The sequence below is a fragment of the Corvus moneduloides genome, chromosome 2 (genome assembly GCF_009650955.1).
Source record: "Corvus moneduloides isolate bCorMon1 chromosome 2, bCorMon1.pri, whole genome shotgun sequence".
Lineage (NCBI taxonomy): Eukaryota > Metazoa > Chordata > Aves > Passeriformes > Corvidae > Corvus > Corvus moneduloides.
This window is the reverse complement of record NC_045477.1, coordinates 97,047,604-97,064,572: the sequence shown is the minus strand read 5'-3', so window position 1 is coordinate 97,064,572 and position 16,969 is coordinate 97,047,604. Positions and strand designations below refer to the sequence as shown.

The 16,969-nt window shown below is 41.6% G+C and overlaps 1 protein-coding gene across 3 annotated transcripts in view; it reads left to right on the top strand.

Annotated features, from left to right (window-relative positions):
• Positions 1-16,969, top strand: part of TMEM255B (transmembrane protein 255B) — a 66,372-nt gene that overhangs the window by 41,434 nt on the left and 7,969 nt on the right. For all 3 annotated transcript variants that reach the window (XM_032100487.1, XM_032100488.1, XM_032100486.1), the window contains 3 exons: positions 9,506-9,586; positions 13,392-13,477; positions 16,254-16,413. In XM_032100487.1, the coding sequence (XP_031956378.1) occupies positions 9,506-9,586; positions 13,392-13,477; positions 16,254-16,413 (327 nt within the window). The remainder of the gene's footprint in view (positions 1-9,505; positions 9,587-13,391; positions 13,478-16,253; positions 16,414-16,969) is intronic.

Sequence of the window (16,969 nt, the reverse complement as noted above, 5' to 3'; positions counted from 1 at the left end):
TTTGAAAGACCTGAAATGAATATCTAGTGCTACCAAGCATTAAGAGAAGAGGATTCTGTAGGATCTAGTCTTTCCGATTAAATAGAAATCCTAAAAAGAGCCCCTGGAAAGCACAATGGGAAGTAAATCTAGTTTGTGAGAGTAAAGGTTTTAAGCCCTACCAGCTGCTTTTCCTGTTTTCAGAACTGAAAATAGGAAATAGTTGGGTTATTTCAGAAATAGCAGACAAGATAGGCAGGGTCTCTAGGCTGCAGTGCAGCATTTCTGGAAGAAGATAAGCTCTTAAATTCATGCAAGGCAGATGTAGAAGCGCAAGAAAGGGTAAGTGCTGTCTGCAGACTGCGGTGGAATTGCTCTCGTGGCATGACCTCACCCAGAGAATGTAACCAGATACTGTGGCGGCTGCCTCTGAAGTGCTTAAACAACACTGGGAATGTATTAATTGTATTATTTGCACCAGGGGATCACTAATGTGCTGTAGTTACAGTAGCAGTATGGCATGGACAGAAGCATGTCTCTGTCTCACTCTGCATTGCTTTGAAGGGTTTGATCAACTGTACATTTGGGAACCCTTGACTCTTAAGGCAAGGGCAATATATGTAGAAACTGAATTAAACACTAGCCAGGTCTGCACCTTAGGCAAAGAGAACATATGAAAACCTAATTCTAGGGCTTAAAGGTTCTTAATATACCTCACTAATTATTGGATAAATTTTGACAAAAATAGCAAAAAAATTGAAAATATTCTATTCCTGATGGTCTGATCCACTGCAGCCCTTGGCAGTAGCATAACCTTGGGGCTGGGCTGCTGCACTCACACAGGACTGTGGGAGTCCAGAAATGGTTCACTTTTATTAGCACTCACCCTCCCAAATCCCAGCCAGCATGCACTATGCACACCATGACAGCCTAGGACTTTCCATGTTGATAGTCAAGGTGATGCCATCAAGAGGACAAAACATTAGAAAAAGTAGGAAACAATCACTAGTATCACAGGGGAGGAAAATGGCTGAAGTGCAGAAATGGAAAGGCTTGGAAGCCCACTTGATGAAGTGAAACTGAACTGACACATTTGGATTCAAAAGCTGATTATGAGCTTGGTGACTATGAGATAAAAGTTGTTAATAATTCTAGAAAAAACTGTCTTGGTGCATGGTCAAAATGTGAAGTAGGTAAGGATTATCATAGAATGGTAGAATTATTTAGGTTGGAAAAGACCTGTAAGATGATCAAGTTCAACATAAACTTAACACTGCCAAGTCCAGTAGGACATTTAATTTTCTTCCCATAACTGCCCTTTCCCAACTTCCTTAATTTAAAATAAAAAAAAAATTGTTTGTTTGTTTTTGTTTTACAATGCCTGTCTTTCAGTCATCTCTCCATAATGTCCATGGCTTTATTTTCTAGCACCTGGACTTGCAGAGTCACAGTGGTTTTAAACCTGAGGTTTTGTAGCAACCACAGCATTCCAGATAGCTGCCAGCCAAATGCTTACAGCCAATTTATTATGTGGGTTGAATTTCTTAGTGTGTAAGAGAGATGGAGATGCAATGGCAGCCTCCTTAGAATCCCTGGCACTGACTGAAAGAGCACATCCTGGCAAAAGCCAGGGGCTGATGCCTGGCACTCCCATAAGAGCAGTCCCAGATATTGAAGGGGGAGAAGAGAAGCCCACTGAGCCCAGTGGTGGTGGTGGGCAGCCCCAGGACAATGGCCTGTCCAAGGAAGCAACATTTCCTGTGGGAGAACATCATGTGTCCTGCCCAGAGGCTCCTGCCACACAGTGAGCAGTGACCCCTCTCTTCCTCTCTGTCCAGCTGCTGGTCTGAAATACAGAGGTTTGAAAATAATGGCATTAGTTACAGAAATAAATTTCAATGAGGCATATGAGGAATGCTATGTTAATAATTATATGTAAGCAAATCGTTTACAAAACAAACTATATGTAACTATATGTATACAAAAATTTAACATCTCATTAATTATGTGTAAGGCATTCTGTTGGACTACCAGAAAGTTAAAGATCCTTTAACAACACACAAGAAGATACAGGTCTTCAGGAAACCAGGCATTTTAAAATTGTTATTTTACTTACTTAGTTTTCTGGCAGTTGATGTGGGTTCAATAATTGGAAATATGGACTTGGAGATTTCAGGGGGTATTGATTCTTCTTTTTCCATATAACAGTGAAATTCTTCAAGATAAATTGTTTTCTGAAAGCTGTTTCTGCTTCAGAAATTATAAACTGAAAACTGAATTGTAGGTTTATCTGCCAGTGAGTAAAAGCCCAAAACCGTTCTCAAAAAAATCCACCCTTGTTTCTGATTCTAGAGGGTATGGTCATGTACTCTGTGTGGGAGTTGCAAGGCTGGGGAGCAAACTGAGGTATAAAATGTTTTGTTCCTTGAAGCTGACACCCCCCCACTGCAGTATTGGTAATACTGACCTTGGACTCAGAAGTTCCTAATACCCAACTGGCCAGAGCCAATATGGAAACTGTTCATAATTTTTTTTTAAATGGGCATTTTTCATTTGTTTATGATCGAAAGCACAAAGATGTTTGTATTAATCACTCCTGTGAATCCCTGCAATCTTCTAGCAGTCTTCCTCAGGAGACACCCATCTCATTGGGAGTGTTGTTGAAAAAGATGGAGAAACAGCCCTTGGTCAGAGAGAGACAGGAATTACAAAAGACCTGTAGCATTTCCTCTCGTTGTTTGTACAGGGTAGGATCCAACCAACTCTAGCTTGGGCCCCCAGACAGTGATCCAGTCTGCCTGCTTTCCCAGGCTCCTAATATGTTGGGCCCTTCTTTGAGGAGATTCTTTTATCTTTGGTCTGAAAGCTCTAGGTTTTTATGCTCCCACGTGCCATGTGCTCTCAGCCAGTGTGGAGCACAGATACCTGTGCTCCATCTAGCCCTCCAGAGGAGCATAAAAGCTAGTTGCTAATAACTTCTATTTGTTCATATTTGCATGCCTGTTTTCAGAAAGTTAGCAGAGAGTGTGATCTTGAAGGGAGTTATAATCTCCAGAACACCCAGCTGTTGGCACAAGGCTGAGCTGGCACTGAAGGGTAATGTTTCAGTTTGTTTTTAGGATTAAACTTGAAAAATTTTGGCAGCTATCCCTCTCCTATTCATTGCTAGCTTTGCTGTAGATGAAAACAACTGAAAACAGAAAATTAAAACTTGATGCTAATGAGACACCAAAAACATTATTCTGGTTTTGGACTCCTCAATTTTATCTATATTCATCTTTTACATGTGACCAGGACAGTTCCATGCTCCCCAGGCCAGCTGGCACAGTAAAGCCCACGTCCTCACTCCCAAAGTCTCTTGGAATGTAAATGGCAATGTCCAAATTACTTACTGGGAATGGTTCTTGGCCCATAATAGTTTACAAATCATGCCCAGAAATTATTTTGGAAGAGTGAGAGTTTGCCCAGGCCAAAGCCATCACCAACACAGTTCGAACAATTTAATGGGCTTGATGCTCGAGTTTCAGCCCTGGAAACGTTCCCTGGCACTGATTAATCTACACCTCTATCAATGCAGCTATGGAAGCTAAGAGTAAATAAATACTGTAACTGCAAAAAATAGCCCTCACTATATAATTATTTCAAAAAATTATTAGTCATGTTTTGTAAAGTATGGTGTACATTTCATTCAATAAAGTTTAAGCTATATCTCCGTTTTCTGAAAGTGAGCTTACACATAATAGAAACAGAATTTTCCCTATGTTATCCAAAATATATCTGTTCTCCAAGGAAACAAAAACTGGCATAGAAGAAACTTCTTTCTGTACCTCAGTTAAGAGCCCTTCAACTTCCTCACAGACATTCACCAAAGATACTGTTAAAAGAATACTTTCCTTACACAAAAAACATACTGCAATGCTCCCACCATCAAAGAGAATGTGGGGTTTCTATTGTATGCTCTTAAAATAAAGAAATCAGCCAAACCAAAACCCTCTGTATTTGGACCAAGTCTTCTCTTCCTTGGCATAAAGCCTTCACTCTTGTCCGTCTGTCACTCTCAGGTTTTAATACACATACTGGAAAACTATTGAAATAAAAAATTCAAGAAGAGGGAAAGCTAGAGTTTGCCTTGTAGGGTGCAAGGCTGAGCAGTTCTGATTTGTCTCAAATTAAAGGGAAGTACTGGGTGTCCTGGTTTTTTTTTGGGTGGGGGGGGGGATTTTTTGGCACATCTGAAAATTTTCTAAACTTAGCTTGATGGCATTCTGGCTGTACCTGCCCAGTATACACAAACTCAGTCATACATAATTAGCTAAGAAATCATCTTTTCCAGTGCTCAGAAGGATTGAATGAAACTTGTCCATTTTTCCTTTGCACCAATAAATAAACAAACCCAAGCAGAAAACTACATTTTTGTAGTTTTCCTCTTTTTACCAGCCTACATATTTTGTCCTCTGCATGTATCAACAGAGCTCTAACCAACAGAACTTTCCCACCTGCCCGTTTCCACTCAAAGGGACTTACTCGAAGCAGAGAAAGGGAATGCATTTTATACTATGTATTAATATTTTAATGAATTAATATTACACCTTAATGGGAGGTATTACATAGCTCTGTTTCAATAAAAGTGGTTGAGGAAGTTCCTGGTATCAAAGGATATTAAATTAGTTAAAAAGAATATTGCTGCTATATACTTTAGAATTACTCTTAATAGATGAAACGTATATATATACATACGCACATATATATAGTATGTAAAACTAGCTCTGTCTCAACCAGTATTGCTATAAGCAGTAGAATCAAGAAGAATCAAGGACTGGTAAGTACATACTGTATTCATATACAATCTGTTGTGAGCAATATGAAGTATTTTAAGACCTGTCTGTCAGGAATATTTTTATAGCTTTAAAGTATGTCTCATTTGCCTTTGGTATTAGAGACTCCTGTAAAGTCCAGCAGGTTCTTATGTGGTGTGACGTACTGTTGGATAACTTTTAAACTCTTTTTAATATCTGTGTGGTGCCTTATTCATATAAACACCTTAGCAGACAGACAGACTAGAGCACCTCTGTGACAGGAAAATGGAAGCTTTTACCGATGCAACTTCTTGGCATCCCCAGAGTACCTTTACTTAAAAGCTGTGTGCTTTAGGTGTTAAATTTTGTGGGTGTCTGGACAAGGCCAATGTTATCTAATCTTTGTTATTTTTGCACATTTGATCATCACTCATTTATTTTGATTGCACATAGGGATGCATTTATAGAACAGACTGAATGCAGAAGGCTGGCTGTACTAGTGCAACAGGCTTGCTGTTCAAAATTAGGTGCATGAGGGAAGGTATTTGCTTGCTTTGATTGTGCATGCAAATGTAATAACTGTATTCACTGTGGTTGCTTCCACGTCACAGCTCTGACCTTTTTTCTGCGCAGCAATATCAAGCCATAATAGCTGGTATGGATTAATCAATCACCTCTCTCCCAAGGGAGCAGTGCTGCTTCCAGTCACAAGCACACTTGGATGAAAAGTGTGCTTGTCTTCTCCACCAAAGACCAAACCAATAAAAGGACCAGTTTATTTTTTAAGAGGAAGAAGGTATAAGAGGTAGAAAAACTGTGTAAGCCAAGAGATGAGGGCCAAAAGTGAGGGTCTTCCTATACTTGATGGAGGCAGATTAGACAGCTCTCTCACTGCCTTTAAGAGATGCCTTACAGAGGTGTCTGAGGGGAGTATCTTAGCATTCAGGATCAGACTCAGCCTCATAGTGTGGTGTGGTGATATCACTCATCAGCAACCTGTAGTAAGGATATGAATGCCCAGAAGGTAAGCCCAGGGAGCACCTGTCTCCAGGCACTAAAGTATATCTGCTAAACTCGTAACCTATGTCAGTTTGAGAGAACTTGTTAGTGTGCTCATACCCTGACATAGACTCTGACCTTCTTCACAGAATCAGAAGATTGCTGAGACTGGGCAGAACCTCTGGAGATTTCTAATCCAACCACCTGTCAGTGTCAGCTAGTACAGGTGGCTCAGAACAGTGTCCAGACTGAGTATCTCCAAGGCTGGAGACTCCACAACCACTCTGGGAAACCTGTTCCAATGTTTAATCACCCATAGAATAAAAAAGGTTTCTTCTTATGTTTAAATGGAAATTCCTGTATTTCAGTTTGTGCCCACTGCATCTTGTAATTTTTCTGGACACTACTGAGAGAAATGTGGCTCCATCTTCACTTCCCCATCAAGTATTGATCCATATTGATAAGGTACATGGGAACCTTCTGTTTTCCAGGCTGAACAATCCCAGCTCTGCTTCTCTTATCACAGATACTAAAGTTTGTTAATTCACAGACCATGTCCATGGTCTCTCTCATACTGGGGAGTCCAGCACTTTACCCAGTATTCCAGATATGTCTCACCAGTGTTGACGAAGGATCACCTTCCTGGGCCTATTGGTAATGCAGTCAAGGATACTGCTGGCTTTTCCTGCCACAAGGACACATTGCTGGTTCATGTTTAACTTGTTATCCACCAGGACCCTCAGGTCCTTCTCTGTAAAGGCGCTCTCCAGACAGTCAGGCTCCAGTCTTTTCTGGTGCATGGGATTATTCCTCCACAGGTGCAGGATTTGACATTTCCCTGTACTGAACTTGTTGAGGTTCCTGTGGGCCATTTCTCCAGCCCAGGTCCTTCTGAACAATAACACGGGTCTCTGGTGTTTCAGCCACTCATCCCAGTTTTGTATCATCTGCTAGCTAGCAGAGGGTGTACTCTACCCATCCAGTTCAGTAATTAAGATGTTACACAATATTGTCCCTAGTATTAACCCCTGGGGTAGACAACTATTAAGTCACCTCCAGATGGACTTCATGTCACTACTCCCAACACTATGACCTCAGAAGTTCTGCCAACTTTCAGTCCACCTCACTCTCCATTTATTTAGCCCATATTTCATCAGCTTGTCTGTGAGAATGAGAGACTGCCAGAGTGATTAGTGAAGATAAAGATCAGAAGCAGGTGAGCAAGGAGCTCCACTCATCCACCAAGCCAGTCACATCCTTGAAGAAGGTTAAATCCATGCTGACTACTCCAAATCACCCTCATGTCCTTGAGATGTTTGTAAATTGCTTCCAAGATTATTTGCTCCATCCCTTCCCACCAGTGTGTAGTTCCCTTGATTCTCTTCCTTGTCATCCTTGAAGATAGGATGTATCTCCATTCTGTTTAAATGTTCTTTAAACTGATCCCCCTTCAGCAAGGGTAATCCTTTCTTGTGCCAGATTTTCCCACTGGTCTGCACAGTAGAGCAAGGCAAAGAAGGCACTGAATACCTTGACCATTACCATGTGTTTGTACCATGTTGCCTGCCTTACTCAGTAATGTGCACGTATTTTCCTGATCTCTCTTTTGCTGCTAATACGCTCATAGAAGCCCTTCTTCTAGCCCTTTGCAACCTTTGATGGATTGAATTCCAGGAAAGCTTTGGCTTTCCTAACCTCTCCATGCATGCTCATATAATTTCCCTATTTTCCTCCCTGGTGATTTCCCCCTTATCACACTTCTCATAGACTTCCTTTTCATGCCTGAGTTACATCTGGAGCTCCTTGTTTATCCACAGAGGCCTCATGCTGCCTTTGCTTGATTTTCTGCTGGTTGGGATGAATTGTTTCTCAGTTAGGAGGTGGTGAACCTTGAATATCAACCCACTTTCCTGGACCTCATTGCTTTCCAGTACTGTATTCCATAGGATTCTTCCAAACATATCACTGAATAAGCCAAAGTCTCCTTTCTTCGAGCCCAGAGTTGGGATCCTACTCCATCCTCTCCAGATTCTGAACCCCACCATATCATTAGGGGCAAAGCTGCCCCTGACCTTCACATCCCTGACCAATCTTTCCTTGTTTGTAACGATGAAGTCCACCAGAGCTACTCTACTTGTCAGCTCCTTGTTCTGGCAGAGAAACTGCAATCTTCTTAGACCTCCCAACCAGAACTGTCCCTGGAAGTCATGGCTGAAGGCTAATGCTTTCCCAGGGCTGTGGAAGAATGTTGACCTAGTTCAAGATATGGCACGTTGTTCATGTGGTATTTGCTTTTCCTCTAGAGAAAAAGAGTTACTGAAGCATTTTTTATTACACTTGTGTAGTATAAATAAATTTTTTTGGATGCAGGAAGCTAACCTTTCTCTAACCCTTGAGAGCTGATGTTCAAACTTGCTTAAGTTTGCTGGAGTAATCAGAAAGGCAAACAAGCTGACGGAGGAGCTTTATTCATTGATCTGTCTGCATTCCTGCCTAGCCCTGCAATTTGACTAATTATGCATTTTGGATCAGCAGATCTATACAGTTCACACTTCATTATCCAACAAGCAGAGAATACTCTGCTTGTGATGTGAAGTAGTGCAGATCTTTCTGCAATTTCTAGGTTATTCCTGGATGGATCTTAAAGCTTTAAAATGCAGTGAAAGTTAATCAGTGAAGATTTCTGCTAACAACTTAAATAGTCCTTTGCTTGTAAGTTGGCATGGAAAGAGGGGATGGCAGATAGTGGGTTTGCATCTTCTGTCTCGTATCTGGTCTGACTGACATACTGAGGAGCAATGAGCACTTGAATGCTTTTGAAGGCACAGATCAGGACTAGATAAGTGATGGGAAGTTGAAAAATTCTTCTTTTTTTTGCAAACTTAAGAAATTCCAACACTGCTTTGGTATAGACATTGGATCACAGGGGACTCATGTTGTCAAATCCTCCCAAAACAAATATGGTCTAGTCCTGAAACTGACTGAGGTATGCACCCTCCAGCTTTCAAAGTGGCTGTTTGCCAAGGTCAGAAGCACACATTTTCCATCTGGCCAAGGATATTTCATTGTGTTCTTCCTTTATATCAGTTTGTGGGAACTGTAACAAGCAAAATATGAAATATGAGCAGTGAATGCATCTTTTGCAATAGCATAAATGGAAAATAAGGCAAAACCAAACAATGTAAATTGCTTTCTCTTTCTGCCTTAATTTCTTCATTATTCTTTGTTTTGCTTCTGGGGTTTGAAGTGTGTATTGTAAGTGGAATATTCAAACTCTTATATATTTTACTTTGTTCTCACCATGAATGTTGTTGAAATTCTTTAAAAACAAAGTCCCATATCTTGAAAACAACCTGCAAAGTAAATCTTGGTGCTAGATAAGAAACTGTACCAGAAAAAAGAGTGACTGGACCATTCTCATAGAGCAGTACTATTTAGCATCAAGTGTGGTTAAATGACATCAGGTGGTTAAATGCCAGGGGTGATGTCTTTTAGAGAAAAATAAATGATACTCACATAGCTTAGTGGTGGAGTGAGGATGGAAAATGTAGCCCTGAGGAGAGCCATTCCAGAAAGAAAGCCAATACGGGGGGTGTGAGCTGTTTACCCAAGTGACTGCACTAGTTTCAGCTCCACAGAGCTGTAAACATTAGGCATGGGGAGATGGGACATGGTGCCTTCCACTTCCTCCAAACCAATCCCTTTTTTTTTGGCTGTTTTTCTCTTCACAGGAACCCAGACCTTTGTATAACAAAAGATGCCAGTTTTATTCAAGTGGAATAGGATTCCTCTATGATGCCTACCAGACTGAGGTAAACAAACTCACCTCATCATGTGTTCATTTCTGCTGTGCTGGGGAGGAGTGAGGGAGATGTTTGAGAGCATGTCTGTGCATGTAGGTCATGGGTAGATAGAAACCCCACTGTTTTTCTCCCACAAGTGACTCCCTGCTTGTCCAAGCCTCTGATCGTTGCAAATCACTACAATCAGTGAGGTTTTGAGTCATCATCAGTGTTTGAATCCAGTACATTACTCTGGGAATGGAATGATTCCTAGTCCATCTATGCTGTATAATAACTGTCTGGAATGTGTTTGTCACACTGGCATCTTCCTCTAAGAAGGTCTTTGTAGACTCCGAGTGGAATAGGAAATACCTAAATTAATCCATTTTTATCATCCAGAAGACTTCAAATCTCTGTATTTATCCAGCAAAGGCCAAGAACATCAGTGGTTTTAAATGCAGCTTTTTCATTATCTCAATGACATTAACATGGTCAGAAAAGTTCCCATATCCAAATGGCTAACCTCCTGAGAAGTCCAGATTTAGTTTCTTTTCCTATTTTATTACTGTGGTAAATTGGTGGGAGTGAATAGAAAAGCAAAATGGAGAACAGCTAAACAGTGGTATAACTTTCAAGAAGCCAGTTGTTCTCTATCACCATTCCTGGCACGGCTAAGAAAAGGTGTATGGGGAATGTTACCACTGATATTTCTAGAAAGCTTAGCAAAGTATACTACCAGGTTAAGCACTGCTTAAATCTTGCTGCTAGGGCACCCTGTTGTTGATTTCAGAAAATGTATGACAAAAATATTTCACTGATCTGCTCATGTAAAGGCCTACCTAGACAAACTTATGAAGTCTGACAACACCCTTTCCTGTCAGTTTTACTCCATCCTTTTCTACAGTGTGCATGCACACTCAGACACAGACATGGCCTGAGAAACGCTTCTGGTTCCTGTAATAAGCATGTGGTTGGCGTCACACTGACCACAACTCCTTCCAGGTGACCCCAGCCTCAGGCTTCTAGCCAGATGGTTTTCCACAGCTCTGCTGATTCTCGGAATGTCTAAACTTGGGCCACCCAGAACTCCTTCCTTTATTCTGGAAAAAACACAAACCCCATATCTGTTAAAAGTGTAGGTAGTTTCTAATAACATTCTTGTCTGGTTGTTCACTGATTTAGAGTCAGCATATGCTAATTCAGAGTTAAGGATCCGTGGCATTTATACTTGGTTTTTGCTTTTCCAAAGGTAGCCAGGTAGTGAGCAGAGGACATGCTCTGCATGCCAGGCAAACACTTAACTAGGAAAGCAGATTGTTTATGGAGTGCAAGTTTCCTTTTGATTGACATTTCTCACCTGTAAGTGGTCTCCAGCTCATTTGGTCTGCCTGTTTCAGTTCTCTTTGCTCAAAGCAGAAAGAATTTGATTTTCTTGCAATTACCATGAGATGAGAACATATCTTCAATTGGTGCTAAGGAGATAATCAATCAGAAACATCCAGGACATGAAAAAGCTAAGTGTCTGGTCACTGAAATGAAATAATAGGTCTTGACATGCAGAACACCCACAAATGGCCTGTTTCCACCACCCTTGCTTACACCACACACTAATTTGTTTATTTTGGTTTGTTCACTGTTCTCCTAAAAAGGAGTGTCTTGTTCTGGGCATGTTTTAAAAGTGTGGTGATAAAAATAGATAACTATAGTAACTTCCTTGGCCAATAATATGTGTCTTGTAGAGTAGAAGCAGCTAAAAATGTGTTTTAAGATCATGCTGATCTCCCTGTTTTGTACTTCTAGCCTTCTACATTAAAAGGGGCAGACTGGCCTTATTATTGCTTGGAGAGGGAAAAACTACTTTTATTTCCTATCAGAAGTGGTCCCCAAACCATGCATCAGAACAAACCACTTTTTAGTAACCCATTCCATCCTATAAAGCCCTCCTATCCCAACTGTGCATGCGTAACGGGAATTTTAACTCTGCAGGTCCTAGGCCATTTTCACTGCATTCAGGAGGTTGAAACCAAAGTCTGAAGATCCACTGAATGCAAAAGCATAGGGCATCCCACAAATGGCTGTGGTAACACAACTGTGCTCCAGGATTGGTTTTCAATCTGCTTTGAGAAGTGCTCCTTTCCTGCAGTAAGCTGCAGCTCAGGCTGAGGACAGCTGGACTTCAGGCCAACCAAGCCCTTAGGTTACATTCCAGTAAGTTCAGATACAATAGAGCAATGGTGATGAAACAAGGTTCTGTCTCAGGATGAGATGCCCTTGTGACAAATGGGATGTGTTTGTATCAAGCTGTGAGCTCCACTTCCAGATTGCAACCTAGACTGAGACTGTCCTTTTATAATCTAACTTCCATTTTGGGATAGAAGAGCTGATTTGTATGAGGCACTAACCACAGGTACAGCCTTGTCCTGAGCAGCAAAGAAATCCCAAGGAATCATTCTAATCTCCTTCTAACATTAGTTTTGGCACCCGTCTTCCACTGCTCAATCAAATCCTGCTAAGGACAAGTGCAGCAAGTCTGAGACCAGCTGCAAGATGAACTTTCTCTGGTGCTGGGTGTGTGTGTTTAAGGCTTTCCTTTTTGCCGGGAACAAGCACGTGAGGAGTACAGACTGATCAACAGTGACAGTTTTCATACTAAAAAGGATGCACAGATCCAGAACTTAGGACGTGAGAAACATCTGGTTTGACATCTCTTGTGGACACTATTCCACTGAGTAACACATTCATGGGTAAGCCAGAACTGTCTGATAAACTTGTCAAAAGCAGGCATGTATTCCTAAGCATGCTCCTTCTACTTTTTCATTATGAGGGGTTTTCCATTCAATAGTACATTTTAATTGCATTTTGTGAACAAAATACTTCTCCAGTGGTTACAGAGACTTTTTCCTATCAAATCAAAGCTATAGAAAGAATGTATTTTCTGACTGCTAGCTTTTAAAACCTGACAGCTCTCCAGGATTTCAAAGTCAATAAGGTAAAAATCTCAGGGAAAAGAAAAGCCTTACATATAAAATATTTCAATTGGCCTGTAGTGCCAAATAGAAGTGATTAATGCTTACCACACTTAAGGAGTCATTAAAATGATTTTGTGTCTGGATGGAGAGGGGCTTACGTGTGCCTGCCTTTATTGTTCTAGCATCTGTCCATCCCTGCAATTCCTCCTCACATAAATAAACCTTTTCAGTTTTATAGTCAAGAGCCTGCAATAAATGGCACTTACTTGCTGGAGTGCTTGGATCTTTTCTGAATTATTCTGTTTGTGAGTTTGAAGATTGTTCTTGTTGTTGTTCATAATTACTTCCTTCCTCAGGAGGGTTTCACTGAAAGTGGAGAGCTCCCATTTGTTGGAAGCTGTTCAGATAAATTGGCTCCCTAGCCATTTCCCCACTATAACAGACTGGTGCTCTTATCCACTTCAGTGTTTGTTGTAGTGTATCTCCCCAGACCCATGGTCACTGCATCACAGCTGTAGAGATCTGGGTCTCCTGGCTGCAGACTCTGGGTCTCATCAGAATAGCACCAGGCAGTGCAGCAAAGTGCTTGAAAACTCTGGCAGCCCTGGCTTCAGGCTGGTGCTGGGAGCTCTGTGCTTCATAGTGCAAATGCCCTCAGACTCAGGGGCTGTCATCCTGGTTAAAGCTCCTAGGAGCTCAGGGATATCCTTCTGGCTTGCAGTCATGAATTTTGAAATCTCAGGATCTTTCTGCACAACAGGTAATACTACTTGACCATGCTGTAGTAGCTGGGTTTTTTTGTGGTCAGTAGGGTGATTCACACAACACTGAAACATTGAGGATAAAAGTTTCTACTTTTTTGGCAGGTGACATGTCACACCTTAAACAGCAAGTGCCAGCTGAAAATAAAGAGTAACACATGCTATTGCTGTGATCTGTACAACTGTGAGAAGTAAGTACCTGTGTGCATTCCATGGCCTCTGAGAAATTCTTGGTAAATGGTAGGGCCTGAAGAAGTAACACACGGAGCTTGTATGATGAGAAATCAAGTTCCTCTGCAGTTGCAGTCCTGATGCCAGCATAAAATAGGTCAGGATTTGTTCATAAGTGTTGGTATTATTTCAGTTTCTTTTTCTTTAAATATATCCATAAGCTTTTTGCTGCGTGCTCAAAACTGATCACTCAGTCACATCCCTGTTCAGATATACTGTTGGTCTGGCAATGCATTTTTCCCATTAGATTTGCTGAATGTTTTGCTTGACTCACCCTTTGCACGTCTCACTGTCATAGAATCACAGAATGGTTTGGGTTGGAAGGGACCTTCAAGACCATCTAGTTCCAACTCCCCTGCCAGGGGCAGGGACACCTTCCACTGGACCAGGCTGCTCAGAGCCTCCTCCAATCTGGCCTTGAACACTTCCACAAGTGGGACATCCACAACTCCTCTGGGCAACCTGTTCCAGTGTCTCACCACCCTCACAGTGAGGAATTTCTTCCTAATATCTAATCTAAATCTTCCCCATTTTGGCTTAAAACCACTCCGCCTTGTCTTATCACTACCTGCCCTTGTGTATCATCTTACCATACACTCTCATGCAACCTCTGCAACCCTCTACAGTTCAGCCACAGTCACTTTTCTTTCTTTCCTCCTGTGTATTTCTCATCTTTCTCCTTTCCTACATCTTTTTTTATTTTGGTTTTGCCTCCTCTTCACATGCTAGCAGCCCTGAATAACCCCAGTCCTTTGTAAGCCTCAGCTACTGTGATGCCAGACATGAACATTTTAGGCATAGGGAAACAAGGGTGGAACAATCAAGCTTCTACATAAGGCTTCTGCATGAAAAAGTAGCTCTTAGCCAGATGCTAATTCAACTAGAGAAGTAAAATGACATTTGGGACTAGAGGGAAGTGATCTATGCATGCATATTTCTTATGCAGATGGGAGACACAAAGTGAGTGAAGGTCTACGGAATGGATTAAAATCATATGTAGAATCTTTTGCTTATGTAAGAAATGTTAAATCTGGACATGATAGAGGTATACAAAACAAATGGGAAAGGTAGACAATATTCAACTTTGGTACCTTTTCTATGACAGACAAATGATGGAACATCATATTTGCAATGCAGTGTGTATATAGTGAGAATGCTTCCTTCCATGGTACACAGCTAATGCCTGCATGTTAACACTGAACCAAACAGCCCAACTCAACACAGAAAAGAACAGGGGTGTTAAAGGGGTGAAAGTATTCAGAGTTGTCAAGAAAGGTGACTGAGACTGTTGCTTAAAGCATAAAGAAACCACAAGGAGAGATCAGGCATGTTCCCCTTTCAGATGGAGATCCTCAGTGCCATTTTTCTAAGACATTGAGTTTGTTTGAAACACTTTGGGACTGATCACTGCTGCAACATTATTCAGCGATATAATTAAATGTGTATGTTCTGCTATTGTCAACATTCCGCAGTGGACAGCAAGATCTTATGGCACTAGCATGGACAAATCCCGGGTAAAGAAGCAGTCATGCTACTCTGAGGACTTGGCAGTTCCAGTTCACAATACGGCTAGAGAGAAGTCGGAGGAGGCACAGGCCCAGAAAGTGGTTTGTTGTCAGCCATGGAATAGACTGATATGAAGGCAAATCCAATTTCCTCAGCCTCATGGCAGCTGAAGCTGTAGGTTTATTTGGTTAAGATGGGCTCATGACAGATGAACTCAACAATAGTGGTTCTTCAGTGCCAGAACCATGACCTGAAGCCATTGATTGGATATTTTCAGAAGTTACTGTGCCTGGCTTGGTTCTTCCCAGAAATGTTGTGGACTGCTCTGCAGAGCTTTCCCTAACCACCACCTCCACTGCTGCGCCATGCAGTGGGGATGGAGGAACAGAAGAGTGAGCACAAACTGCTCACTTCTGGTTTCCACCATGATCTGATGGCAATTTCCTAACAGTGAAAAAACAGGCTTGGCATTTAAAAAAATCTTTCCAATTCTAATAGCTGCCCTAGGAGCTCATTTGTGGGCTCAAATTGAGGCAGGTACTGGAAAGAACTTCAGGAACCTGTGGTTTCAAATTCTGCAGTAGGGTATTTCTGGCTTTTGGCCAGACAATGAGGGGTATTTTCACCACATGCCTGATTTACAATAACCAATGTGGTGTAGAAATATGAACAAAGATTTCTGGATAGTATAATCCAGAGTGTAAAGACATATCTTTATACTGTACTGTGTTGCATTAATCTGGAACCACAGACACCATAAACAAATGTAGCCAGCTGGCAATATCTCCCTTCCTGTGGCTGAATTAATGCTTAAGCAACTTGTCTTCCCCAGTTTCTGAGATGCCAGCAGATTTCTAGGTGAGCTGGGAAAAAAAACAAAGCTAAGCAAGCTTTATCTGGTAGCTAAATGACAAGGGCAGCATCCATATACCAAGGTAACACTTCTGTTTAGAGACAACTGAACAAAAACTAAAAAACAGTCCATGCTGGTAACCACCACCAATCAGCCAAACTGGGGCTGGTATTAGTTGGACTGTTTGATGCTGGCCTTAGCAGAGCCAGTTTTTCAGCAGAACTTTCTCCAGTTCTTCTGAGCAGTTTTTGGTGGGGGCATAGATATAGTACTTTGCCAAAGAGGAAAGCAAGTAGGAAGGAGTCAGATCCTGTAGTGTGCTGTATTATGTGCAAAACCATTCCCACAGCAGTGATGTTGTCTGCATTCTCTTTCAGTTCAGACCAGTCCTCCAGCTACTATGAATTTCTCGGCGTGAGCAGCTGTCAGGACGTGGTTCACCTGTACAGACTATTGTGGTCCTCCACAGTCCTCAACATCATTGGCTTGTTTCTGGGGATTATCACAGCAGCCATTCTTGGGGCGTTTAAAGACATGGTAAGGCTCACAGTCTTTTGCCTTATGCGAGGGCTTCTCATAATGCTAATGCTTGTTGGCATTACCAAGTGAGTTAAAACCAAAGAAGTATAAATATATTAAGGAGATGCTTTAAATGTGTTTCCTGGGTGTTGTGGGAGTCTGGAGTATTATGAGCCACTGCAGAAGTAACCAGTGAGTGTCACCCAGGTTCTTGTTAATAGCTCCCTTGGGGTGGATTAGAATGAAACAACACTGAATGATCTGTGCTTGCAAGTAAACAATGTAGGGTTTATTATAGAACAGTTTTGTTGCAAAGGAAAACAGGTCTGGAGCCACTGTGGTGGTTATCTAGAGTAATACAACAACAAAAAGCATTGCAATGTGAAAGCGCAACAGCACCCAAGGACAGAGAAAAGGGGAAAAAAAGAGAGAGAGAGAAAGGACAAGAGTGTGAGGATCTCACTGCCCATGGGTGACAAGACTTGGCTGCTGCGCAGTCTTGGTCAAAGTGGTGATTGCTGACCACGTCCATCTGGTGGTGGAGGAAATCCTGAAGAACTGGTGGAGAGAAATC